Source organism: Boleophthalmus pectinirostris, unplaced genomic scaffold (assembly GCF_026225935.1).
Source record: "Boleophthalmus pectinirostris isolate CB_2022bp ecotype Guang Dong unplaced genomic scaffold, ASM2622593v1 HiC_scaffold_5, whole genome shotgun sequence".
In the NCBI taxonomy this organism is placed as follows: Eukaryota; Metazoa; Chordata; class Actinopteri; order Gobiiformes; family Gobiidae; genus Boleophthalmus; species Boleophthalmus pectinirostris.
The window spans coordinates 32,783,642-32,810,044 of record NW_026571404.1 but is presented as its reverse complement, the minus strand read 5'-3'; the positions used below and the strand labels follow the sequence as shown (position 1 = coordinate 32,810,044).

Genomic DNA, 26,403 nt, shown 5'->3' with positions numbered 1-26,403 from the left:
AAAGAAATTGCAATTTATGACTCTCTTCACTGTTTGCAGGTGTCAAATTGGTCAAAAATATGGACACCTGGGACATTTCTTGTTTAAAACTGCGACAAATCACTGATTTTGAATAAATCTGCTGGGACAGAGGACAGGGAGCTCAAAACTTCGACTGTCCCGGGTAAATAGGAACGTCTGGTCACCCTATCCTATACGAATATACCTTTAATCATGCAACAGAAACTATCTTTAATTTGATAGACCGAACTACAACTCCCAGAATCCTCTTTCTACGGCAAGGCGCGCAGCCCAAACCCGCATGCACGCAGCCAGCAGCCCTTTGCACGTTTTCTGTCGCCGTTGTGCAGGTGCTTTGCATACACACGTCTCCTCCTCGCCTCCTCTGCTCCGTGCGGCTCCCGGTGATCGCACTGTACCGGAGTCATGGCTGATCCGGTAGCCGACATGTGTGAACGGCTCGTCAAAGCTGTCAACCTCATCATGGATCCACAAACTAGCCAAATGTTCCGACTGGAGGCCCTGAAGGTACACCCACTGGAGCTACTGCTAGTTAGCTGTTAGCCGTTTTTGCATGTATTTTAATCCTATATAGCAATGCATACTATTTGGGTAATTAAGCTAGCACATCGTAATCAAGAAATACGTAACTTTACGCAGTCAGAACACGGAACACGATTCGGAACACTTTACGGTCAAGCTTTGAACATATGCAGATGTTGTTAGCTCTCGTATCTTAGCAGCGATTCATTCATTGAAACATCTGCTTCTCCGCTATGGTGACCTAACAGACAGATAGATTAGCGAGATAAAAGCAATCACTGTTATTTTATTGTTGCATTGTTCTTGTTAGCATTATGGCATTCACGATCTGCTTCATAACGCGGTCATATCTCTTTGTTATTATACAGTTTTGTGAGGAGTTTAAAGAGTCAAGCTCCCTCTGCATTCCATGTGGTCTCAAACTAGCCGACAAAGCCCATTCAGCTGTAATAAGGCATTTCGGATTGCAAGTCCTGGAACATGTAATCAAGTAAGTCGATTTTAGATTTAATTGTCAAATATTACACAAAATGGATAATTATTAATTATTAGCTTTAAGGCATGTTATAATGCTGTTACCTCATCAAAAATATATCTGGGTTTGTGTTTTGTTTCATTCATACATGTCTAAGCAAGTCTTTATTATTGGTCTGTCTACATCTCCAAACCTCAAAATGCTCTGTTCCACATTGTCATGAAGTGGTAATTTTCAAGTTACGTACCTACCTTTCGCCTTTTGTTTAGTAGAGATTGGCAATTCTAGAGCTGACATCATTCAAATAATTCGAGTGAACATGTATTTTGTTTAAAAACACGGTGGAGCACTTCCTGTATTTCCACATGACCCCACAAAGTGGATTATTTTCAGTTTAAGAAAAGAACTCAGCATAAATACACAGTTTTGTGTGTTAAACATGTGTAACTGAAACAAAACACAGGTCCAGGTATGTTTGTGATGAGGAAACAACATTATAGCATATATCAGAAAATAGCATAATATGAGCCCTTAAAATGCATAGAAAGAGTTTATCATGATTGACATTTTTATTGATTATTTTATGTGTATATTTTTACAGATACAGGTGGAATAACATGGCACAACATGAGAAAGTGCAACTAAAGGAGTGTGCCATGCAGCTGTTGTCAAGTGTATGTAGTGTTTTCACAATACTACAATTTCAAGCTTGATTTTGGGACAAAGGAATAGACTCTACCAATTCAGATAACATGATGATAATACAAAAACACTCTTTCTTTAGTAGCATGTGATTTCCAACATTAAATCATAGTACTACTTCTTTTATATCCCATGTGGTCTTATATCTGTGTCTCAGTGCCTCAGAGGTCTTGGTAGGTTCCGTAGTGGTCCATCGGCTGTTAGACTCTTTCATGGTTATAAGTGTGTATTTCATATTAACTTTGCGTAGGTTGTTTATCAGATAAATACTACGTTATTGTGAGCCATGTATTGAGTATTATATTGAATCGTGAGACCTTGTGATTGCCAACCTTATTTGCCTACATCTCCTCATACTATAATTCTAATTCCTTATGCTATAATTTAATTCTGGGGCTTGTTCGGACAACACTTTTTTTTTGTAGCTGTATTTTTATCCATTGCTTTCTGTAGGGTACCCGCTCAGTGCTGGAGGAGGAGAGCCATATCAAAGATGTCCTCTCCCGAATCACCGTGGAGATGATCAAGAGGGAGTGGCCTCAGCACTGGCCGGACATGCTGAAGGAGATGGAGGCACTGACCAGCCAAGGGGTCAGTGGATATTACATAATCCAGGAAAAACACTGTTACTCTGCACTGCATTGTTTTTCCCCCATTGTTTTTTTAAATACAATGATGTTTTGGTCGGCATGCAAATACAAGCATATGTGGAGGAAATTCTTTGCATATGACTCATCTGCTGCAGAGATTAACATTACACTTAGTTATGTATGAAGTTTTTTCTGCTAAAAGATTCATTTTGATTCCTACTATCTTTATTATTGTGTGTATTTTATTCATTTTTTCTAGCAAAGTGTCACGAAGTACTCACATTTGTAAGAACAACTATCAAAAGGGTTGCCTATTCCCTTGTACCTTAAATTTACCTCAGTTAGGTCCAAACACGAGACACCTACCTCCTTCAAAATACAGAAAAGAAGTGGCAGGAAAAAGGATTTAAGATGCTTTTCCAGAAGTAAATAAACAAAAAGTTTAAAGAAAAGAAAAAAGGAATTAAGGGTGGGCGGTCACAATCAGTTAGTTTAGTAAAGTGATTGTGTCCACCAGCAACAAAAGAGTGCCATGTTGGGACTTTAAAAATACTTAATTTTTAACATCATATTGACTCCATAAAATAAAGAACATTATTTCAACTTATTCATATTTTCACCACTTTATTTATTTCTTTATCTATATCTTTACTTTCTGATATTAATAATTAATACATTGATTATTGTGGCTGTAAAGACTAGATTGAAATTAAGGATTGTTGCTTCTAAATTCTTTGCATTACCCATCAACAAATGAATTATTCTTGACATTCATAATTACACTTTCTAATAAGACTATGTAAAAGGTGTATAAAACTGTCCATTTAACAGAATAAAGTGAAAGTTTGTTGTGTTTGTATTTCTAGGAGGCTCAGACAGAACTGGTGATGCTGATCTTGTTGCGATTGGCCGAGGATGTGATCACCTTCCAGACCCTCCCCACCCAAAGGCGCAGAGACATCCAGCAGACCCTCACCCAGAACATGGACAGCATCTTCAGCTTCATGATGGCCATTCTGCACATGAATGTGGAGGACTATCGCAGAGTGGTGAGTGCATTTTATTAGTTTTTTCGCTCCCAAGTCATATTTAAGTGGTATTTATTTTTTTTCTCTCTCTGGATGTTTATTTTTGAAATTCTAGGATCTAGTTATGTTACACCCATTTTTGGAGAATATAGAAACACAGAAATAAAAATGATGACTGCCAATGATGTTCATTTTGTCTTCTTATATACTTATATACTTCTTCTTATATACTTATATACTTATATACTACACCTAAGAAGTTAAAAATGATGACTTCTGATTACTGGCATTATATTAGTTTTAATATGCTGGTTTTGAATTGTTTAAGTTTTTAATTGTACACACTAACTGGGTGTGCTTTACTTGAAATGTTCCATAATATTGCATTAAAGGCATCCATTTTGCATTATATTTAAATGCAGGTGGTGACATCTGCTTGTCATCATTGAGATAGACAGGTTTAATGCCATAGTGTGGAACATGTCAGGCAAAGCAATAACATCTCCCTGGTGACAAGCAGGTGGCGGATCCTCCACCAGAAAAGTTGCATAGTGCACCTTGAATCCATGTTTGCTTTTAAAAATTGATTTCTTCTGTATTTTCTTTCAGAAATCTGTGCCTGAAATGGAACTAAAGGTGAGATATTAAGCATTACCTCCCTGATTGTTTTGCATTCCAGTCATATATTATTGATATTGTGAGCGAGCCCTAATATAAATGCTGGATGAAGCTTTGTCCCTCTTGCACAACTTCTCAACAATAATCAAACCTTCCCTCTCCTGGCACTGCTTGTTTTGCAGGCCAGAGCTCACTGCCGGGTTGCCGTGGCGACGCTGAACACTCTGGCAGGGTACATAGACTGGGTGAGCCTGGCACACATCACCAACAACAACTGCCAGCTCCTGGAGATGCTGTGTCTGCTGCTGAGTGAACCCGAGCTGCAGCTGGAGGCAGCAGAGAGTCTGCTCATTGCCATCAGCCGCAAGGTGAGGCTAATGCTAAACAAGTGGAACTTAAAGAGCCTATATTATGCAGGAATCAGGCTTTTGGAGCTACTTTTCAGCTGCCTTAAGGAGTAGTTCATATTTTACTATCTAATATAGCCTAATATAATGTCCTTATCTGCTGTATAGTTATAATATATGTCTTGTAAATCATTACTTTGTATTTTGGACATTTTCAATCATAATACTTATCTGAAACAATTCAATTAAAGAAACAAGTCTTCTAACTTCCAGTCGAAAACTGGCAATGATTTGATGATGCACCTTTATGATACATCACCATAAATGTAATGACAACAAACTACCGTGCTGCTGGACCGTGCTGCGGATAGCTGCAGTTCAAAGTAGCGAGCAGCAGATTTTTTAAATTTGTGCCAAAATGGCTTCACTTTTAAGAAAATATATTACATCTAAAAACAAAGTAAGCAATGAGACCAGGAGAATAAAGTAAAAGTAATAAAATGAGTAATTCAGCCGCGATTTTATGAGCTTTGAACTTTGAAGCTAGCAGTTATTCAAGACATTTTCAGAGACATTTTTTTTGATGAAGAGCTCCATCTTTGATTCAGACAAACTTTATTGCAGGAAATTACTTGGACTTGAAATGGTTTGTAATTTTAGCTCTGCAGTGGGTGAGTTTACTTGGAACATGCTTAAATGAGTCTAACCATCAGGTATATTTTCAACAAGGAAAAAACTGCCTTTAAAAACTACAAAATTATAACATGATTAAAATGTTTTTGCACAATATAGGATCTTTAAGATTCACCCACATGCTTGCAATGACTATTTCGATCTTTGGATGGTAATTCTCGCCTTTGTGATGTGATGATAACGGTTGTGTTGTTACAGGGAAGGCCAGATGAGAGGAAACCCTTCATGCTTCTCTTCGGGGACGTGGCCATAGACGTGATCCTCTCTGCTGCTCAGTCTGTACCACTATAATCCATTTCTAATTATACCTTTTATCTTTTGCTGAATTCTGAGTATCTTTGTTGTTGTTTTCTCACAGGTCAGCAGATGGACTGGCTGTTCAGAAATCGCCTGATGGAAGGTAAGTTGATTATCATAATAATCTGTAATCATAATAAACTGTAGATTTTTTTTAAAGTCACTACTATGTTCAAATCTTTATTTATTTTTTGCACAGTTCAGTGGAAGTTGTGGAGCGACGTTATGTCTTCCTGAAGAGGCTTTGTCAAGTGCTGTGTGCGATGGGGAGCCAGATGTGCTTTTTAGCTGTAAGTGAAGTTTTGCTTAATACTAATTTGGATATTTTTAGCAACAACACTACTCATAAATTGACAGTGTATGATAATTTAGAACAAATTTAACTAGTGTCTAATTAACATAATAATCAACCTTTTCTCTCAAATTTAAAGGTGCATTGTGTATCTTTTACTATTGGGGGGTACGCTACCAGCTTGTCTTCATGACAGTGTTATTGTTTTGCTGGGAAAGTTCCACAGTATTGCATTAAATGTTTCTTTCTAACATTTATTTTATAACAGGTGTTTTTATTGCACAAAATTACCTTAATGCATGTTATATGCATTCTCACCATTTCCACTGATCTGACCTGTAACTTGACCTGATGGTGCCATCTGCTTGTCTCCGTGGAGATGTCATTAGTTTAATGCCATACTGTGGGACATTCTAAGCAATGCAATAACATTTCCACTGAGACAAGCAGGTGGTGACCCCCTACCAGAAGAGTTACTTAGTGCACCTTTAACCACAAATTTGAAGTAAATCAAAGCAAAAAAAAAACTATTAATACTTGGAAATCATGTTTGATTAAGAGAAAAGTATCTAATTTGCAATTTATGAAGTTTATATTTTAAACATGTCCAAGAGAAAAGACAAAAAGACTGAAATATGAACTGACAACTAACAGAAGAAAACATGTTTGTTCCGATCTAAACTACAGGGTTAGTTTTCATGTATAAATAAGACAGGAGATTTTGTTGTTTGTGGAGGAAATTATAGTACTTCAAAAACTGCAGCCTTTGCTATTTAATAATTTTCTGCTTTGTTGGTTTTGTGTTTGTATAAATGATAATGATACTCTTTCTCTACAGGGTTCTGAATTAGGCATTGAAATTCCTGCAAATCTCTGCAAGTACACTGAAGCCCTCATGGCCTTCACCACACACACAAGCCATGTGAGTTTGGGTTTTCATTCCTCGAAAATTGTCTGTTATTATTCTTGTTAAAATGTGTTATTATGCATCTCTGAACAGTTTTTGAAAATGTCCACTCTACCGACTTGGGGAGCGCTGTTCAGACATGAGATCCTGTCCAAAGACCCAGTGATTGTGGAGATGGCCAAGAAATACATGAAGACGTGTATGACTAATTTAGTCAAGGTGAATTTTCTTAAAGGTCCAAAACTGACTCTTGTGAGCTTTAAGCCATGTTAGAAAACTGTTACCTCCTGAAAAACATACCCTTAGTTGTTTTGTTTCACACATGTTTGAGTAATCCTTTATTATTAGTGTGTCTACATCCCCAAAGCTTAAAATGCTCTGTTCCACACTGTGATGTCATGCAGAGGTAGGTTTCCAGATTAACAGCTACCTTTTACCTTTAGTTCAGTAAGTAAGTTTAAATTCCAGAGATGAAATTATCCAAATGATTCTAGTGAAGGTGTATAGGGTTTAGAAATACACTGAAGCACTTCCTGTATTACCAGATTGACATCACAAGCTGGAACAGAGTGTTTTTTGTTCGAGCGATGAACACAGCCTAAATATGCAGGATTTGTGTCTTATACATGTGTGAATGAAACAAAACACAACTCCAGGCATGTTTGTGATGCGGAAACAATGTTATAACATAGATCAGAAAATGGCATAATATGGGCCCTTTTAAAAGCATTAATCCTTTCAAATATTTACTTTTTTCAGACGGGGTATCCATCAAGAAATGACCACCCGAGCTGTATGTACTCCAGAGTGGACTTTGACAACGATGAAGATTTTCACTCATTTTCTATTGGTAATTTAATCATTTTATTTACAGCACGAAATAAATTGCCTATTTTTCAATCATGGAAAATGCATGAAAATGAAAATCAAGGTCCTGGAAATTATTGATTTTGTCAAACTTCGATTTGCAATATTATATGATATCAAATTATTAGACTTTTACTGTCACCTATTACATCGGGTGTTTTTTTTTTTTTTTTTTTAAATTTACCAAAATGCAGGAAATCACACCTATTTTACACAAAATTTCTAGGTGAGGGACCCTCAAACCCCCCAGACGTCTTTCATCTTACCTGACCTTAATGTCACATAGGCAGCAGAAAATATTATTGTGTCATCTACATAACAAAATATATAGTGTGTTTGTCTTAGTGTATAATTAAATTGCAGTAATTGTGGACTTTGTGTATAGCCATAGGTTTAGACCATCCCTTTTACATTACAAAAATATATATGAACAGGCAGGTAATTGGTGAAACTGTGATAACATAACTAAAAATGTCCTGGAAAAGTCCTGGAAAATAATTTCAAGCAAATAGTGGGAACCCTGATTATTTTACCATGCTGTTGTTTTAGTGTTCCGTGCCCAGCAGAGTGACATGTTGAGGTTGGCATGCCGGATTGCTCCTCTAGAAGCTTTCCAGATTGTAGCTGAGTGGCTCCAGTTCCAGATCGCCAGTCCTGTTGATATCGGGGATGCCAGCAGTGAGTTATGATGCCATTTACTTTAGCTGAATAAACTAGCATAAACATGTCTCTTACTTTATTGTGTTGTCATTAGCGACCTCTTCGGAAGGTATGTGCTCCATCCTGTCCCCGTCTGTGATCCAGTGGGACGCAGAGACGATATTTATGGAGTGTTTGGTTGGACAAATCTTCAAATATGTGGAAGCAGAGGTAACACTGAGCAAAAATGTATCTGTTTACATAAAGATGCACTATGTAACTTTCCTGGTAAGAGTCCTGCACCTGGTTGTGTCCATGGCGATATGGTAGAGAGGTTGCTTTCCCTGGAATGTACCACAGTAGGGCATTAAACTTGCTTATTATTTAGTTATTATTTAGCGTTTTTACAATAAAACAATACCTTGAAAAATATGAATTCGGCTGTAAGTGGCCCACCTTTCCACAAATCGGACCTGTAAATTGGCATGGTGCTCATCTCCATGGAAACAGGTAAGTTTAGTGTTATACTGTGAAAAATTCCAGGCAAAGCAACATCTCCATTGTGGCAGACCTTCTACTCTAAAAGTTATACAGTGCACCTTTTAAAATAAAACATAATATTGAATTGTCTGTTAATGTGCTCTTTATGTTTTATATTCAGAAGTTGCCCATAGAACAGAGTGTGGAGCTTCTTCAGGCTCTGCTCAACTATGAGACCAAAGACCCTCTCATCCTGTCCTGCGTCCTCACCAACATCTCAGCACTGTTCCCTTTTATCACACACAAACCACAACTGCTGCCTCCAGTCCTATATAAGGTAACAACTTGCAGTCATTAGCATTTTTATTCTTAAGTTAGTCATGTCCAGTTTTCAGATCTCATCATATACATTACACAAAATTGACTCTTAGGAGATTTAAGCCATGTTATAATGTTGTTACTGCATCAAAAACAGAGCTGGAGTTGTGTTTTGTTTCATTTACGTGTTTGAGTAATCTTTTATTTTTAGTTTGCGTACATCTCCAAAGCTCAAAATGCCCTGTTCCACCTTGTGATGTCATGTAGTGTTATAGTTTTCAAGTTAAAGGTTACCTTTAGTTCAGGAGAGATTGACAATTCCAGGGCTGAAATTATCCATATAATTCTAGTGAAGTTGTATGTTTAGTTTATGTTGACTTTAAAAACACACTCAAGCACTTCCTGTATTATCACATGACATCACAAGGTGGAACAGTTTTTTGTTTAAGAGAAGAACTCAACTTAAATATGCAGGATTGTGTGTTAAACATATGTAAATGAAACAAAACACAACTCCAGGTCTGGTTGTAATGAGGAAACAACATTCTAACAGATCAGAAAATAGCATGATAAGGGGCCTTTAATCGGGTAATAATGAGTAGGTTTGATTTCATTGCTTTCACAGGTTTCAAGATATTTCTGATTGGTTTCAAGATCATTTAACTTCAAATGAGAACAAAAGAATCTCAGATGGTGCAAGTAAAAAAAAGAAAGAAAGAAATACACCATTGGAAAATAATTTGTCTTAAAAATAATAAGTAATGTATTGAAACAAGTAAGAAACAGGTTGTCTTTTGCGATATATCTGTACTGGGGGAAGACCCATTTTACTTTATTGCATGAAAAAGTCTGGTACAGCCCCTTTAATATATAAAAACCAAAAATAAACACTTAATTTCTCTTGCTTATTCTAGTCTTAGTCTAGTCCACACTTTTGAGCTCTAGAAATATCTGAAAGTGGTCCGGTAAAACATGTTTTTTGATTTTTTTTTTTTTGATAATCGTAACACCCTATCATACCATCATTTAAACTAATGGCTCCTTTAATATCTGTATTTAAATTAATACAATAATCTATTTCCTTACAGCTATTCAAATCTGTCACCTTTGAGACAACCCAAGGCAAAAATGTAAGTTTAATTTACTTCATCTACTTCATTTTACATGTATTGTAATTTTGATCATAATTAAACTAGTTCTTTGTGACTCTCCACAGGTGCCCCGGACACGAGCTGTAAAGAATGTTCGGAGGCACGCCTGCTCCTCCATCATCAAAATATGCAGAGACTATCCAGACTTCCTTGCGGTAAATTTAACCTACCCTTTTTCCATATTTATCATATATTTATACTTTTTTTTTACAAGTTAAAGTTACACAATGTAATTTTTGGTTGCGGGTCTTGTTTCTTTGGCCATGTCATTTGCTTGTCTCTATGGAAATGTCATTGCTCTGCTCGGAATGTTCCACAGCTCTACCTTTTAACGTTTAATACCAAACTGTGAAACATCTCAGTGAAAAAAAGCATTTGACGCACCCTCAACCAGAAAAGTTACACAATGCACCTTTTAAGTGTTTTTCAGTCTGTGAATTTGAGTTTGCTGTAATATCAATTATCACATCATGTTGTAAAATGGATACTTTTTTATATTTACCTTTTTCCATTTTCTTGTGTGACCATTTCTTCTTGCAGCCATGTTTCGACATGTTCTATGACCACATGAAGACCTTGTTTGACACGGACCCCACCATCACATATCTGGAGAAGTGTGCCCTGATGGAGGCTGTGGTCCTAATCAGTAATCAGTTTAAGGACTTCTCCAAACAGAAGGCCTTCCTGGAGGATCTGCTTGCCCCAGTGGTTTCAGACTGGACGTCAGAGGAGCTGAGCCTGTAAGTTACCACACACAGAGTTTATGAAGTTTTTTAAAGTTGTATCCCTGGGTTTCAGCTTCCTGTTTATAGGTGATATCTTGAAAACTTTTGCACACTCATAAGATATAATATTTTATTCAGAATTGTTAATCACTATGGCAACAACTAGATTTACTTTTTTGGAATGAAATAACCAAACCTATGATGAACAAATAATTAATATAATAATGACAGTCACATCTTTAGTGTGGATTGCATTGCATTGACAGTTGCCACTTTCTGAGATTATTGTAAAAAAAATTCATTTGTTTATTATGTTGAACTTTGCAGCAGAAATTAGTTTCATGTGGATAGGCTCAGTAATTAGAGATATTAACCATAAACCTGGTCAACAAATTTGCAATTTGACAGTTGTATTCAGTTGTCTTCTGTTTGCATTCATTTTGTTTGTTTGAGCAACACGCCTGTTTTGCTGGGTTTCAGATGACATGAAAGCATTCTATAGGCCAATTTTAATGAATATAGATAGGGGGCCACTAAAATTTAAATTGTTAAAATATAAAATTGATCAAACTGTTGTAATGCAGTTTGATCAGTAATAGAAAATACCAGGTTCAACATTCGTGCATTTATCTTTTGGACATTTCATGGCAAAGTATGTGAGTATGTGATCAATAGGGAAAACTGGCTCTTGCCCCTCATTTGGGAGTATGACATCATCACATTCTACAATCTGTGTACTGTAAATTACCTTATTGGTAGTTTTCAACGTTATATGTACTTGTACATATGTTGGTACTCAAAAGGAGTGGGTTGAAGTTTAGAAAACTTATTGAGTTCTTTCCCATTTGTTTAATATCGGCATGTATTTAACACTTTTAAACCCTTTTCTGTTTTGTTTCAGTGTGTTGTCAAACCCGGCCATGTTCCTGTCCTTTGTGGGGGCGGATCAGGTCATCACGGAGCAGAACAAAGAGCCGGAGTCTATCAGCTGTAACAGAGCGCGGGTGAGTTATAAGAAGTGGGGAAAGGGCTTGTTGTATTTTTATTTTTATTGATTTTAAGATACTTTAAAAAAGAAGAAGAAGAAAGAAAAACTAAAATAAATACGTAAAACCCTAAATTACACAACTTGTACATTTTACTAGAACATTTTTATTTCATGTTTTTTGGAATTTATTTACTCTTTTTTTTTAATCATAAATTAAATCATACTTTTTTTTTTCTATGAGACCCACTTTTGTTGTTTTTGGCCAGACTTTATATTATGTAATTCTTTTTATGAATTTCCCCAGCATGTTTTAGCTGTGAGCTTATTGTCTTCCTAAGTAGAATCAGAATGTAACTTCACCACCAGTTCACTTAGTTTTCATGTCCAAAAATAACTAAATAATTGATAACATTTATCTATTGTGCAAAAAATATGTCACCGAAAGAAATGGCTTAAAAAATGTAAAATATATAAATAAATTAAATTATAAATAAAAGTACATGTTATGACATTTTAGAATGAATGCCTTTTCAAATGAGCATCCAGTTTTGGTATCATATTTTCTTTTTGTTTCTTTTATCTAACCCTTTCTCTCCTCTCTCTAGCTGAGTTTCTGCCTGTACGTGCTCTCTGGCGTGTTCAAACGCACTCGATGGCCCACAGACCTGGAGGAGGCCAAGGCCGGGGGGTTCGTCGTGGGATATACCCCGAGCGGAGACCCCATCTACAGAAGCCCCTGCTACTCCATATTTTTAGCCCTGATGCCCAACCTGTTTGCACTGATACGGTATGCCTACTTTAACCTTTAACCTACTACTAAACTGTGTATATTGTCTTTTAATAGTGCTACCATTAAACTATTACTGTTCCTATCCTTTTTGTTTGGCCACTTTAGTGCAGTCTAGGTAAATTTGCAGCTTTCAAAAATGCCTAAATCTAAGTTTCACGTAGGTGGTTTCCAGTAGATGGAGACGTCACACAAGACTGCCCCGATTACAGTTGTATGTTTTCTAATTCCAAAAAACCCTCCTGCCTCGTCTCTCTCTCCCTTAAGGCTGGTTTATAATTCAGCGTCATATCTATGTGGAAGTGCCACACAGGTCACCAAATCATGAAAGCCTATCAGAGAACTGCTGTGCCTTGTGCTTGCCATCTACATGCACCTCGACCAAAAAATTATCGCGTGTTGAATTTCTGTGGAATGCAAGAGCTCTGATTGCTTGAACCACAAAGATTAGCTGTTCCAAGCCATTTTAATCAGTCGTCTGTATAAAGTTTTGCACGAAAATGTTGCTTATGAGCCTAATATGATAGTTTATTATCACAGTAAAAAAAAAAAAAAATCTGATTGAATAGTTTGGATTCCCATGACACATCTGGACCCTGATTTGCTCTGCAGAAGCTCATGTGGTTCATGTCTGCTTCAGGACATCAGCTCTCTGTTGAGTGGGGCCCTAAGCAGAACTATAAACCACCCTTTAGTCCTCTAGGTACTCCCAGTTTAGCAGCTCTATCTGAAATGTGGTTATGGGTAGAGTTTAGATGTTTAATCCCACTTTTATTAGGTTTTTGTTCCATAATAAACTTCCTTTTTTGTATTTCTAGCACACAAAACAGCCTGTTCCTCCCTGAAAACCAGTCTCGTTTGAGTGAGACTTTTGCTCGCGCTCATGAGATTATGGATGGGGATAAGAAGGCAGTGCTTGGTATATAACATCACCATTGTCTCTTCAGTGACTCAGGTTATATTTTTAGTGTTGTTAATGTCTTCCTCCTCTTAGGTATTACACAGCCTCTACTTGACATTTATGACTCTCCTGTTTGCAAAAGTAACCTGGAGCGTATGCAGGGCTTCTTCTCAACTGTGTACGACAACTGGTAAGAAGTGAATATGCTATTTAAGACTCTGCATACATCTCATTAAAAGTTTTATTAAAGGTGCCTTATGTAACTTTTCGGTTGGAGGGCAGTCACTATATTTGTAAGGATGTCATTGCTCTGCTTCCAATGTTCCACAATATGGCATTAAACAGAGATACCTTACATTTATACACTTACAGAAAACAGGTAGTCTGACTGAATGCAACAGCAGTAACTTCTCCATGGAGAAAAGCATTTGACGGACCCTCCACCAGAAAAGTTTCACAGTGCACCTTTAAAGCAACACCATGTAACTTTTTGTTAGCTGCACTTCACCTGCATGATTCTTTGAAAATAGGAAGTTCAAACCATTCTTTGGAACATTCTCCATATAGATAGTTATACACCATACAGTTTATCAGAGTGAGGTTTGTGGAGATGAGAGCCTTGTCACAGAAAGGGCGCATATTTTTCAAGGTTTTTAATGTAATAAAAGCATGTATAATGAAGGTATCTTTGGCCAAAAAGTTACACAAGAGGGAACAATATGAAATGAAATTAAGGTCAAATATAGCGGGTCCTTCCAACTGCTTGCTCTCATAGAGAATTAAATTGCCTGAAATGTTCCACAGTGTGGCAGTTAACTTGTCTATCTTGGTTTCATTGTACCGAAAAAAGCGTTACTTGATTGTCTTTATGGAGATAGACAAGTTTAATGCCATATAGTGGAACATTGTAGGTAACACAATAGCCTCTCCATAAAGACCTTCTACTAGAAAAATTATATAGTCCATCTTTTAAAACTGGGACCAAACTCAGAGCTAAACTAAGACTACACCAGGACTAGAACAGGACCAAACCATGTCTACATCAGGACTAAACTGGGCTTAAACCAAACTAGGACAGACATGGCATTTGATATCTACTATTCTTTTCTGTATACAATAAAGACTCCATTTTACAGCCCTTCCGTCCTCTCTCCCTCTCCTGCAGCTTCCATGCTCTGGGTAATGGAGGCCAGTCTCTGATGCAGGACTTCTACTCCATGGAGGGATTGTCTCAGGAGATCAGCACGTCTGTTTTTGGCACCCTGGATTATGTGCCTGATCACAGACTCCGCCCCATCATCCATATCCTTCACTTGCACTATTTTACATGTTTCAAACTTCTAACCCACAGTTACACTAGCTTCTTTCTGTTGCTGTTTTTCTTTAACTTCCTCACGTGTCTTCATGGCTAAGCTGGTGCAGTCGTGTCCTCCAGAGTATTATGAGAGCCTCTTGTGCCCCCTGCTGGGCCCTCTGTTTACCTACATGCTGCAGGTGAGAATTACAACCAAGCGAAGTACTGCTAAAAGTTTAAACTCAATGTGTGTGGGCAGATAATTTATGCATTTTATAAGGTCAAAAACCAGGGATCCATGTTTTTGTAAATAATTTATTAGATTAAATAACAATATGATTAAAGTTCAGATACAGACTAAAATGGTCTAACTCTAACTATGGTAAGAGTTAGTATTCATGTTTTCTTTCTTTCACAGAGACTGAGCTTAAAGTGGCAGGTCATCAACCAGAAAACTTTAAATGAGTAAGTGCTTGTTTTAGTTGTCATCATGATAAATAATAATTTAAATTTTTCTCTTTACTTGTACAGCATTTTTAGTTTGTATGAAAAATATTTTTGGTTGGAAAAGCCATAGCTTATGCCAGCACAGGGGTTTTGTTCATTATTACTGAGAAAACTAGCATTGAGCGCCCTCTGCTGGCAACAATAAGCATGGCAGCATCAACTTGAAATGAATTGTGCTGGCAGTTAAAGCACCAGTAGTGATTTGAACATGTGCTTCTATGTTTTAATAACCCTTTCAAATGCATGAATGAAAAAAAAATCACATAGTTTTTCAGATGCAAACAACATTGTACAATGTGGTTAAAATTAAACTGTTGTGTTGTGTTCTTGCTTCAGAGCGGAGGATGAGGAAGAGGTGCTTTCTCATGAGAGCCAGGTCACACAGGAGATGCTGGAGGAACATCTGGTTATTCTTGTCACCAGGGAGCTTATGGAGTTTCTATGTATGTTTGTTTGTCTGTCTTGACACTTTTTTGATCTCTTATAATGTAATTTCCTCATCAAAAACATACCTGGAATTGTGTTTTGTTTTATTCACATGTGTTTAACACACAAACCCTGCATTTTTGGGTTGTGTTAGTCTCTTAAATGTAAAACGCTTTGTTCCATCTTGTGATGTCATGTGGTAATACAGGAAGTATTCCATATTGCTTTTAATCTCCATACACCTCCATCAAAATCATTTGGATAATTTCACTCCTGGAATTAACAATTCTTACTGAACTAAAGGTAAAAAGTTACCACTTTGTGACATCACAAGATGGAACAGAGCATTTTGAGCTGTGGAGATGTAGACAGACTATTAATAAAGGATTAGTCAAACATGTGTGAATGAAACAAAACACAACTCCAGGTCCAAACAAACTCAAACTCCATGATTTAAAGCTCACAAGAATATGTAGGATCTTTAATTCAGTTTTAGTAGATGGTGATGTGTTGAAGCTAATGCTAAATGTAGAGTTATACATATATATACCTCCTCTGAAACCTTATCTACTTTTGACTATTGATCTCTGCTCCTTCTTCTAGCCATGTCTTGTGTTACAAGAAAAGTGCCTGAAAACAAAACCGAATCACACAAGGAAGAGGCTGATGGTGGGTGAAATACAGCTCTGTGTGTGAGCATGTACAAGAGGGATGCAACAATATATTTCTTATCTGTCTCTGATTATGATAAGATTTTTAGGAGAGACTCATGGTAGGAAACTGATCACAAGGTTGCAAGTGTATTGAAATTTAGCTACTATCATATAACATTCTCAGTATTTGAAGATAGATAGAACATTTGAATCTTAAATGTAAAAAAGTAAACGTGAAAGCAGCCAAAAGAGCTGATTAAAAATAAAAATGGAAAATATACATTAATATTACACTTCTAATTAACAGTACAAAGTGATAATTCTGCTCTTTTGTGGCTAATTTTATAGTCCTTTTCCATTTGTCCATAGTCTTGGGAAAAGTATGTATGTAATATTTTTGGTGTGGCATTAAACTGGGCTAAGTACTATTCATTCAATTGCTTTTAAAACGGGTCTTTCTGTGAGCTTAGTCACCTCACCATAGATCTGGCCTATGACTTGGCCTGGTGGAATCTCCTTAATGACTCAATGGAGATAGATGAAGTATAATGGCAAAAGTTATATAGGGCTTCTTTAATTATTCTGGAGACAAAAAGAGTGCACAATTGCGTCACAGTATTTGCAATTATTTATCATTACTACAATATACTGGTTGATTATAATATTAAAGTGAATGTTTGTTTATTTTTGTCCTCAGAGGATGAAATGATGACGGACACTGTGCAGGCAGTGAGCTCCGCTCATTCCACAGAGCTGACTGAACTGGGCAAGTGCTTAGTCAAAAATGAGGTCAGTCTTCCACGTTGATTTTTTTTAAAATTATTTTTTATTTATTTTTTTGATTGCAAATAATAATACATTCTTTTTTGTGTTTTATTTTCTATCCAGAACATCTACATGAGCTTGCTGACTCTTGCCTTCACGGCCATCTCATGGAAAGACACCACCATCTGTAACAGGACTGCCTCTCTGGTGTGCTGGACTCTGCTGCGACCGGTAATACAAATAGGCAAAAACAGTTTACAGGTACCTAAAATGTCCCTTATATAAATGGTGCTTTTGTTCCTGGTTGGTTTCTTGTAGGCCACTGTTGGTAACCTCCTCCCAGATGCAGTCACATGGTTCTTCACCAGTGTTCTGAGGGCTCTGCAGGTGCACGGGCAGCATGAAGTCTGTAACAATACTCTGAATCAGCTCGCCATGCTCATCTACGAGAGCCTGGTAAGTCAAATAAGTGTTTTCATTTGTTACAACCCAGTTATAACCTAGGGTAGAATTGAAGTAACATAAATAACCAAGATGTTAAATGGTGAATATTAAGTGGCTATTTATTATTTAACGTCAAGTTTTTATATAAATAAATAAAAATGTTTTATATCAGAAAGGGACTCTCAAATAAAGTGTACAGTGATGAATTAAAATGAAGTACAAGTGCTCGGAGGCCAAGCCAAAGTGGCAGTCACCCAAATCAGTAACCAGTAATTACCTAAATTAAAGTCAACAGGAGGCATACAAGGGACGCATCTAGTTCAGAACGAGGAAAGTTGACACTCTAGGCAGGTGCAGACAGGGGATGGGAGGAGCAGGAAGCCAATACTCCAACCACTGCAGCAGGAGTCAGGACTGCTTGGATGCACTTTGAATTACTTTGTGTATGAATTGTGCTATACAAATAAACTTGCCTTGCCGGAGATGGGGGCACAACCTGCAAAAGGCAGATGTTGGTGAAAAACAAATGGGGAGTGCAGGCAAGGCGGGCCATAACATCATTATCTTTTGTTTAAAATATGATTTAAAATGAGACTAAACACACTTTTCACACACAACCACATTTCAAACAGAGCTGTTTAAATGGACCAAGCCAGGAGTACAAAAGGATAGAGGGATGAAGTGCAGGGTCTGGAGGACTAAAGGGGGAGCAAATTTACACCCAAATTTACAATTGGCTCCAATCACCACAAATCTGCAATCTTACTTGGATTTGGTTGCCAGAGATTCAGAATACAGACTTTTTCCATGACTTAACATGCAAGTCTGATCACTGGTTCAGATGTTCATAATTGACATGTAGAGTAGCCTATCAGGGACACACATGGTCTTTCTATAAAAAAAATAAAAATACTACTACTATAATGCATAATCTTATCTGGTAGTGATTTTGTGTTTTGTTGAATTGCAGCGCCCTCGTTACACTGAGCTGAGAACCGTCATGACACAGGTGCCCGACATCAACATGGAAGCTCTGGATCAGTACGACCAAAAACTGCTTGACCCCAAAGCCCAAAAACCCGGAGAGAAGAAGAGGAAAGACCAATTCAAGAAGCTCATTGCCGGAACCATTGGGGTAATAATTGACTTAATTATTTCAAATGGAGCACAAGTCTATGGGGAATTCAGTGTTTAAATAGCCATTATAACTATTTTCTAATCCAGTTTATAATGGTTAATCATCAAAAAACATGCCTGGAGTTGTGTTTTGTTTCATTCACACATGTTTAAACACACAAACCTTGCACATGCCATATAGGAAGTGCTCCACTGTGTTTTTAAAAACTCCACACACCTTCATTAGAATCATTTGGATAATTTAAGCCCTGGAATTGTCGTTAACTTGCATTCTACCCTAATCACAGAGGGAATTATTGTATTTTTGAGCAATAGAAACACCCATGATGAATAAATGCTTGATGGATATGTTTAATGTCATACCATGGAACATTCTAGGCAAAGCAATAACATCTCCACCAGTTATGAAAACTGTTGCTCATGTCCAACGAGGAAGTAAAATTACCAACTTGTACAAAGGCAAACCAAAATTAGATAAAATCTTATAGAATTATGTTGACTACATTTGATTACAATATTTTATTAAATATTCTAACCAGCCATATGCTCTTCTGAATCTTGGCAGTTTCAAATGCTCGGTCATCACTGAACCCAACCTCTAGAGGGCAGTATTTCACCTGTAATACAACTTCCACAGCTCAGATTGTGTTTCGTTGTGGTTGGATCGGGACTAGTTTTTGGCCGTAACTTTAACACGTTTTCTGTCTTTATCTTGTCAACAGAAAGCTCTATGCCAACAATTCAGGAAGGAAGTCCATATTAGGAATCTCCCGACTCTGTTTAAAAAGCCGAAGGAGGAGAAGGACATAGTGCTGCAGAGTGAGGTGCTTGGTCTGGAAGCTCTCTTCGCTCCAACTGCAGACGAAGCCCTGTAAAAGGAACTAAAGGGACATCTCACAGACTGAAAAAAAACGAGTAGATTTTTCATTTTATTTTAATTTTCTTCAATTCAAAGTCTGTATATGTTAGCTTTTGTATCTCGACATTGCAAAGCTTTAGTCCTGCTGAGCTATGCGTTTTTTTGGGGTTTTTTTGCGGCTACATTCTGATCTTAAGAATGTAACTGCAACTGGTGCGTAGTGAAATAAATATGATAGTAAATATTGATGGACACATTATTGCAAATATACAAAAAAAAAATTAAAATTAAAATTCTACTAATTATACTCAAGAACATTTCAGAGTTTGAAAACAGATTCACACAACCAAAACTGGTTATAAGCATGCGGAACAAAACAAAACAAAAAAATTACAGGGACATTTTTTAAGTAATATTATGGAAAAAAATTACTGTTTCGTTTTTTACAAATTTACTTTTTTGTATTTGTAAGTGATGAATTTCATAATGGCTTACTTTATAAAGAATGTTATGTCCATGAAGGTTTAAACAGTATTCATGTCTGTTATCGAAATTAGAAGAGTTGTTACAAGCTTGTATTGTACAGTGTAGCAACATAAGCTAACGAAGCTGCACTAACCCAAGTATTTCCCGTTGACTTTGTGCACAGTTCGTCTCGTACTAATATTACGGCCACTTTTTGTGCCAGGTTTCTGTAAACCATAACACAGTGATTCAATCTCTCAGAACACAGTAGTAGTAGTGAAGCAAATAAGCACTACATTCCTTATAGTTGTACATTTTTTGGAAGCATCTTGAAATGGAGGTGTTCTTTATACTGTATGTTGCCATATCCGCACCTTCCAAGCTCACAGAGGAGTTATTGAGTCAAATGCTAATCTTACTTCTAACTGGTTGATTGAAATGTCATAATATTGTCAGAAATGTATTTGAACTGAAGTGTTGTCCACAGTCATAAAGGCTGTCCACATGCGACTGATGGATTTTAAGTAATGTTCAACACTAAAATGTCTGTACACAAATACAGAAGTGGGTTTCTTTAAGACCTATTTTGGAAGTTTAACAATTTCTATTTCGTTTTTTAAATAAATGTTTGAAAATGATTCTGCGTGTCCCCTTTTTATACTTTTCTCAATCATTCTCAGATTATATTAAATTATTTTAAAAATTCAACATAAACCTGAGTTTTCTTGTGACATTTATTGAGCTACAAATGTGTTGATATGACATATAATATATTCTACTGATAAAACTAAAGAAGTAAAACTAAAGCAGAAGTAATGAGGTAGGTTGCTGACCACTCACGCCAGTAGGGGGTGCTAAAGGAGGGTGTTCGTTTGTAGGAAGGATCCCACCCATCTGCCTGTCCAACATTCACACTTTCAAGAATCACAAACATCCACAGAAAAAAAAGGTATTTCTGAAAACATACTGGAAGCCTCTCATTCAGGCCTGCGTGAGGCATTAGACAACAATCCCTAACCTTATTCTATCTATTCTCTTGACTCAGTCATAGACCAATTAGGCCCATTAACCCTCGAGCCTCAAAAGGCACGTCTATCACAGTTCCTGTGTGTTTGGAGGCGACAGTAGCGCTCTAATTTACCGCTCATTTCTGTTTGTCAAAGCTTTCCTGGGAAAAAAAACAAAAAAAACAAAATTTAAACATATGAAGATTAGTCATTTCATGAGTGAGTCACGCTCTGACCCAGGCCCGCTGTTTGTCGGGTGATTGGCAGGTGAATGACAGGTGATTGGCAGGTGATTGGCAGGTGATTTTAGCGCGGTTTTCTAATGAGTGCGAGCACACAGGTGCGCACGCACGCTGCGGCTGCTGCGTCAGTGGAAGTGTCCAGAGGTGGAAACACGTGCGCGTGGTGTTGCCTGTAGTGAGAGATGTTGGTCCTGCTGTTTGTCACACTGTGTTTGTCGGTGTGTTCTCTGACCACCGCTCAGACGATGACCGGACAACCACGAGACATCTCCACCCGGAACTCCAAGGTTTGGAGAGCGGCGCAGTTCGCCGTCCGTGATTTCAACCACGCGCACAACCACCAGCCCTTTTCATACAAGATCCTCAGCGTCACCTCGGCCAAGGTTCAGGTGAAATAGCTGACACAATCATCGGTTTGGCTGCTCGTTAAAAACAAAATGAAAAGTGACTCATTGTGTGCAGGTGGTGGCGGGAATAAACTACATTATGGAGGTGCAGCTCAGACGTGTGTGCAAGAAAGAGCTCACAAAGAAGTGCCAATCCACCCCTGAGGTAGGACCATGGCATATATACAGTGTGTGGGTAGGCCTGATGACAGGTGGTGGTAGGCCTGTTGCAGGGCAGGCATCAAACAGCCAAGTCAAGTGCTGTGTGCCTCTTGCAGATTTGCAGTTCAATACAAGATTGACTCATTACAATTTTTTTTTCAGGAGCTCCACTGCAGTTTCACCGTCACAGAAATCCCTTGGCAAGGCAAACGTTTTGTTTATCGCAGAAACTGCGTGCCCCAAAAACATTTCTAATAAACTGTACTGGTATGTATGCCAAGTAAACCGCCATTATTGTCTTCTTGTGTCCAACATGGATTACTGAGGCTTTTCAAAAGTGCTTTATTCTGTCTTTTGTGTTCATAAGAGTGCAAGTCCTTGTCCTTTATTGTTCTAACGCTGGGCTGAATATGTCCGGTGACCTGCACTCATCACTGTATTGTATCAGAATTCCAGAATATTCCAGAGTCTCCCCTCCCCTGAGTGTTCGGGCTGCTCCAGACACGTGCTCCCACATCCTCCACACCCTCGTACAGCAGAGGGGGACTGACACATTTACACTATAGGGGGATTTACATGTTCTGTCCATTCATTTTATGTACAAAACTTAAACCTCGACTAGTATTTGCAGTCATGTTTAGTAAATTTCTGCCTCTCCTTCAAAAATTAGATATAGACACTCCACAAAACTATACCCTCTCGCTCTGTCTCTGTCTGTACACTGCTCCCTCCACGTGGGTTGCGTGTCTGGGATTACAGTATTTTCAGATTACCGCTCAGTGAGACCCAACTGTCTGCTTCTCTGACCCCCTTTTTATGTGGGGAACACAACCTGCCAAAGCCCTGCTGTACATCATCAGAATAATATTGATTAAAGTGTGGGGTTCAGCACGTACCTATAACAGTGTTTAACAGATACTAAAATTTTAAGTTTGATTTTGATACTAAGGAATAGACTTGATATTCAATACTGATTCTGACACCAAGATGATAAAAAAATATATATATACTCTTTAATCTGAATGTAACTTTTGATAACCCTATCTTTTCCAATAATAAAAAAAAATAAAAATCCAAAACACATTTCAAATTTGTTTTCTGGTATATAAAATCACACATAAGTCTGCTGTTATAATTAAATTAAATCATATCGCGTTCGTTACATTAGTTTAATCTCCCGATATGCGCAAAAGTTGACACAAAGCAAAATGGCGGGACAATGTGGCGTGTTTACAGTAAATAAGTGCGTTGGCGAGCAGTTGACACCCACCCTCTCGCCCACAATGCCCCATCGCACAGATCTTAATCAGAACTGAGGGAAACGGGCAGAACTGACTGGCACGGGGGGATTAGAAGTTTGGGGGTTTGGAAGGTGGGGGAAGGGATGCGCTTAAGTGTGGACAATGACGAACATGGAAGTGCCAGGACGATGCCCCCTCCATCTGCCACGGCGCGCCCTACCACCTACCACCTACCACCCTCAGACCCACTCCCAGGTGCCTGTATTTGTGTGCGTGTGTGTGTGTGTGCGCCCGCTCTCTGCCCTGTCCTCACTTAGCCTGGGCAGCAGATGGCGAGGGGTAAGGCTCCTGCTGCACCCTCCTCTGATGCCCCCTCCTCTGCTGCACTCTGCCCCACGCCACCAGCCCCTCAGCCCCTCTCCCCAGTACCCAGCCCAGTCCTCTTTGTGCAGTGGGTGCTGAAAGGAGAGCCCCGGCCTGCCCCCCCCCCTCCTCCTCCAAATCCCTGGCCGGCTGCCATTGGCGGGACTCAGTCAGGTGTCCTAATGCTTCAGTTAGGGGAGGAAACGCTGCTTAATCTGCCCATCGCGTGCCACTGGCCCTGGCCCTGGCCTCTTTGTGTCTGGCACCCCTCTGATCATCTCCACCCTTCATCTGCCCGTCCCCCTCCTCTCCCCTCACCCCCCTGTGCCTGTGCGGACCAGTCTGTGCCCCAACACGCTGGTGTCATCTCCCCTGGCCTTGTGCATCCTGAATGAGCTACCTGCAGTTTACCTCAGTGCCTACTAGAACTGGGAATCACGGGGTCCTTCATGATTCGATACGATACTTGATACATGGCTTATAATATGATATTATCAAGATATGTGGTTACATGTGATAATCAGTATATTGCACATGATTTGCTGTTTTTTAACAACCAAATACATTTTAGCAACAATATTTCTTTGTTAAACCACTACTTGTGCAAAGTTAACATGAAATACATCTATTTTAATAATCAAAACAGTAAAAAAAATTGCTAAAATATACCAAAATATATACCCATGATGATATATCGGTACAGCAGCCCACGATAAAGACACTGTATCATCAAATTTAGTATCACGATATATCAAGATTTCAATATTTTGGCACACCCCTTGTATGCACTGGTATATTTTACTAAATTATTTTGTGACAGTGCTACAATTTTGATGTATGTTCAGAGAAAGGACACTTGTTTATGCAGTTACACTTGACATATTCACTGTTTAATGGTTACACTTGGTTTATTCCATTTTGACTTTGCACAGGTAGTGGTTCAAAACAAAGAAATACTATTGTTAAAGTGTATTTGGTTCTTAAAAATAGTTATATATATTGTAGAATATCATGTGCAATATATCAATTATTGTATGCGTTGCCATATTGTGATAATATCGTATCATGAACCATGTAGTGTATCAAATCACGAGGAACCCAGCGATTCCGAGCCCCAGTGCCAACATTCAGAACGGTGGAGAAACGTGTAGTTCTATTCCATATACAGCTGATTTATGGTCAATTCCTTGGTCACAAAGACATGGAATAAATAAGGTAGATTTCCCCTAACATCTGAGCAGGCCTCAGGTGTGTGCAAATGAGAAGGTTCTAGCTTATGGTGCAGTATTCAGATCCTGGATTTTTAATGATACAAAGCCCCTATAACATCTGTGTTCTGTCCAGTTTGTGTTGGTGCGAGGCCTGTTAATATCTTTAATACGAAATGAATGGAAGATGAAAAAAATGTTTGGGGATCAGTTTTTATCGTGGACATTTTCTTTGTACTACTGGAAAATTTGTGGTTATTTTTTGGCAATAAGGTATGAGCCGTAAAAGGTTGAATTAATAATTTTTATGACTCATTACAGACAAACTAAGTACACAGCTATTTCATTTTACTATTTATTGATTGTGACAGCGTGTGTTTTTTTATTTTTATTTTGTAGATTTAGAATCATTTTTGTGGTTTAAATCTGCTCTTGGGTTTTTGTGTCAGTGGTGTAAATTAGTTTCAGTATTATTATTATATAATCATCTATAATTTCTTAAGGAGTACATCATGCTTCAAAATGTGTTATTGTGACAGGCCTAGCTGATGCATAGAGCACGTTTTCTGCCAGTTGCTCACTTTGGGCTGAGTCATTATTGGCCCCATACTGTGCAAATGTAGATTACAGAGAGGTGGTTACAGCAGCATGCGCACATCTGTTAAAGGGGGTCGGCTGTTTATTTACAGCCTCTCTTGTACCTGATGCTCATAACTGGAAGAAGGGCTACTTCAGTGTCTAGTGTTCTGTTAAGACAATAACAGACAGAAATGAAAGCACCTCTGCAGTCACCAGCAAATCACCCTGACAGCTGCCTTCATTTATTTAGCAGGAAATGGCAGTTTGTGGGTGCTTTGGTGATGTCTCTTTAAAAGTGTATGTTTAATAGTTTGGTGTAATTTTCTGATCTATTGTGTAATGTCCTCATCACAAACATACACATTTTTTTTTGTTTCATTCACACATTTTTAACACACAAACCCCACATATTTAGGCTGATCTTCTTTTCTCAACCTGAAAAAACACTTCCACCGTATGTTGTTATGTATGATGTTATGTGGTAATACAGGAAGTGCTCCACTGTGTTTTACAATCTTTAATGAACTAAGGGTAAAGAGTAGCTGTAAACTTGAAAACTACAGCTTCATGACATAAGGTGGAGCAGAGCAGTTTGAGCTTTGGAGATGTGAACAGACTAAAAATAAAGGTTTACTAAAACATGTGTGAGTGAAACAAAACACAACTCCAGGTCTGTTTTTGATGAGGTAACAACATTTGAACATGACTACAAGCTTTGTGTAATCCAGGACCTTTAAATACATTTGTGTATGTCTATGACGCCTTCATTCTGACAAATACATTTCTAGATGGCTACAATATTTTCAAGCGTTTTGTGAATGAAAGAAAATGCGACACTTTTTCCACAATAAATGGGCGTAATCATAAACTCCACTTGTTCTGGAAGCTTGTTTTGATAGGTTTGTTTTGGTAGTGGCCCTGTTTTATGTGTGTGTGTGCATGGAGCTCTTCTCATTTGTTTGAATTATATGTGTGCTCTCTTGCAGGAGCCTGATACGCTGCTGTTACGTAACCAGAGCAGAGGTCATTACCATTTGACCCCTCCTAACCCCTCCTTTTGATTGACCCTGGGTTTGGTCACCTCTTAAGGGTAAAGGTCAGAGTTCAAAGTGTCCTCAGCTGTGCTACCATGGAAACGGCAGCAGTTGCTCTTCCGATGGTCAGTTTGGATACGAGCACAGTGGGTCATGAGTAGTGTGAGGTTTCACTTTGAAAATTAACTATTTTAATCTTTTTGCTTCTTTTTAAGATCAGTAACACCACAGTGATGTAAAGTTAGTAGATGACTTTACAGTTACTACATTATCCAATATTAAT

The 26,403-nt window shown here is 38.1% G+C and overlaps 2 protein-coding genes across 2 annotated transcripts; both read left to right on the top strand.

The window, feature by feature from the left end:
• The first annotated feature begins 314 nt into the window (after positions 1-314).
• On the top strand, positions 315-20,536 carry LOC110159141 (exportin-5). The gene is made up of 33 exons (XM_055162979.1): positions 315-528; positions 912-1,033; positions 1,620-1,692; positions 2,174-2,311; positions 3,177-3,359; positions 3,948-3,974; positions 4,139-4,324; positions 5,195-5,271; positions 5,355-5,396; positions 5,493-5,583; positions 6,424-6,507; positions 6,586-6,711; positions 7,252-7,342; positions 7,909-8,037; positions 8,114-8,229; positions 8,660-8,815; positions 9,885-9,926; positions 10,013-10,102; positions 10,488-10,687; positions 11,574-11,676; positions 12,266-12,447; positions 13,266-13,366; positions 13,442-13,538; positions 14,514-14,650; positions 14,745-14,842; positions 15,061-15,107; positions 15,486-15,592; positions 16,179-16,244; positions 16,926-17,017; positions 17,117-17,224; positions 17,312-17,449; positions 18,408-18,572; positions 19,297-20,536. The coding sequence occupies exons 1-33, from the start codon at positions 427-429 to the stop codon at positions 19,447-19,449; spliced, it is 3,669 nt and encodes a 1,222-aa protein (XP_055018954.1). The 5' UTR covers positions 315-426; the 3' UTR covers positions 19,450-20,536.
• Positions 20,537-21,237: 701 nt separating this feature from the next.
• On the top strand, positions 21,238-21,984 carry LOC110159148 (cystatin-C-like). The gene is made up of 3 exons (XM_020923707.2): positions 21,238-21,536; positions 21,610-21,699; positions 21,858-21,984. The coding sequence occupies exons 1-3, from the start codon at positions 21,330-21,332 to the stop codon at positions 21,948-21,950; spliced, it is 390 nt and encodes a 129-aa protein (XP_020779366.1). The 5' UTR covers positions 21,238-21,329; the 3' UTR covers positions 21,951-21,984.
• The last annotated feature ends 4,419 nt before the right edge of the window (positions 21,985-26,403 follow it).

Excerpts from the sequence above, each read along its gene's own strand:
- LOC110159141 (XM_055162979.1), top strand. The coding sequence starts at position 427 with ATGGCTGATCCGGTAGCCGACATGTGTGAACGGCTCGTCAAAGCTGTC. Across the intron at positions 6,712-7,251 it reads GTATGACTAATTTAGTCAAG|ACGGGGTATCCATCAAGAAA; the intron begins GTGAATTTTCTT and ends TACTTTTTTCAG. Across the intron at positions 13,367-13,441 it reads GGATAAGAAGGCAGTGCTTG|GTATTACACAGCCTCTACTT; the intron begins GTATATAACATC and ends TCCTCCTCTTAG.
- LOC110159148 (XM_020923707.2), top strand. The coding sequence starts at position 21,330 with ATGTTGGTCCTGCTGTTTGTCACACTGTGTTTGTCGGTGTGTTCTCTG. Across the intron at positions 21,537-21,609 it reads TCACCTCGGCCAAGGTTCAG|GTGGTGGCGGGAATAAACTA; the intron begins GTGAAATAGCTG and ends CATTGTGTGCAG. Across the intron at positions 21,700-21,857 it reads AGTGCCAATCCACCCCTGAG|GAGCTCCACTGCAGTTTCAC; the intron begins GTAGGACCATGG and ends TTTTTTTTTCAG.